The sequence below is a fragment of the Stegastes partitus genome, unplaced genomic scaffold (assembly GCF_000690725.1).
Source record: "Stegastes partitus isolate 25-593 unplaced genomic scaffold, Stegastes_partitus-1.0.2 Scaffold1569, whole genome shotgun sequence".
Classification (NCBI taxonomy): Eukaryota; Metazoa; Chordata; class Actinopteri; family Pomacentridae; genus Stegastes; species Stegastes partitus.
In genome coordinates, this window is record NW_007579300.1 from 175,139 (window position 1) to 176,386 (window position 1,248).

The 1,248-nt window shown below is 43.4% G+C and overlaps 1 protein-coding gene across 1 annotated transcript in view; it reads left to right on the forward strand.

The window, feature by feature from the left end:
* Positions 1-964, forward strand: part of LOC103371350 (dipeptidyl aminopeptidase-like protein 6) — a gene marked incomplete at its 3' end in the record, with an annotated part of 127,572 nt that extends 126,608 nt beyond the window's left edge. The window contains exons 11-13 of the mRNA XM_008300647.1: positions 363-486; positions 576-614; positions 857-964. Of these exons, the coding sequence (XP_008298869.1) occupies positions 363-486; positions 576-614; positions 857-964 (271 nt within the window). The remainder of the gene's footprint in view (positions 1-362; positions 487-575; positions 615-856) is intronic.
* Positions 965-1,248: the final 284 nt, after the last annotated feature.

Below are 1,248 nucleotides of genomic sequence, written 5' to 3' on the forward strand. Positions count from 1 at the left end.
TCAGTATGTTCTGCTCCTGTCGTCGGCTGTTCCTGCACCAGTATTACACATTTTCCTTCTCCTGTGATACATTTTTATTTGATATGGTCCCGTGTTTGGTTCTATTATGCTTAATGCCTCAATTTGGTCTGTGCCCAATTTTTATTCCGCCTGCTGTGCCTCTTTGTACGCCGCTCTAATGCCTTAATTTCACCGCTTGACACCATTAATGTTTCATCCCTTTTTAAAATTCGAGCATAATCTGCAATTTATAAATGGAAACATTTGGACACGATGGTGTCGTCGCTCATGCTGCTGCTGCTGCTGCTGCTGATGATGATCCAGTTGAGCTAAACGTTGGATCCGCTCTCTGTGTTTGTCAGGGAGTACTACGTGACCATGGTGAAATGGGCCACCACCACCAAACTGGCCATCAACTGGCTGAACAGAGCTCAGAACATCTCCATACTCACGCTGTGCGAGGCCACGACGGGAGTCTGCACGAAGGTACGGCTTACACTTTAAAGTTACACGTGTTTAATGCAGTGAAGGCTGTTTCCGTGTGCCAACCGACGCCTGTCAAACTGTCTCTGCAGAAACACGAGGATGAAAGCGAAGGGTGGCTTCACAGGCAGGTGAGCACGTCTGCACACGCCGGTGGTTATATTTGGAGCGGTTGATTAAAACATTGAGGTGGTTTCCTTTGCTGTGCTTTTTAATTAAAATCGCTGGCTTTGTTCTCTGGCTTTAAAGCTCAGTGTTGCACAGAAATTAGATTCAAGTCTCAGATTTAACGTGGCAGGTTTCTCTGTGTAACGGAGGAGCTTCTACGTACGAGCGTGTTTTTGTTTTATGTTTCCTCGATTTCATTCTTCAGAACGAGAAGCCTCTGTTCTCCAAAGACGGCCTGAAGCTGTTCTTCACTCGGGCCATTCCTCAAGGAGGCAGAGGCAAATTCTTCCACATCTCCATGTCCATTTCCCAGGTGAGACGATATTGATATATTCACATATGTAACACTGAACATCTAAAGAATTACAGAGCACATTTTTTAATTTGTTATTGAAACGTCACACTAAATTTTGCATGTCGTTGATTGCACCACTGTTACAGTTATGTCAAGTTTTGAAATAAATGAAGCGTTCATTTGCAAAAACAAATAACTCCATCTTCACAAACCTTCAGAAAACCCACTTTTCCATCGTCTGCCTGAGACAACATCAATCAAACTTAAGTTATCTCTATTTTTGTCATTTCTGAGTCAAATCC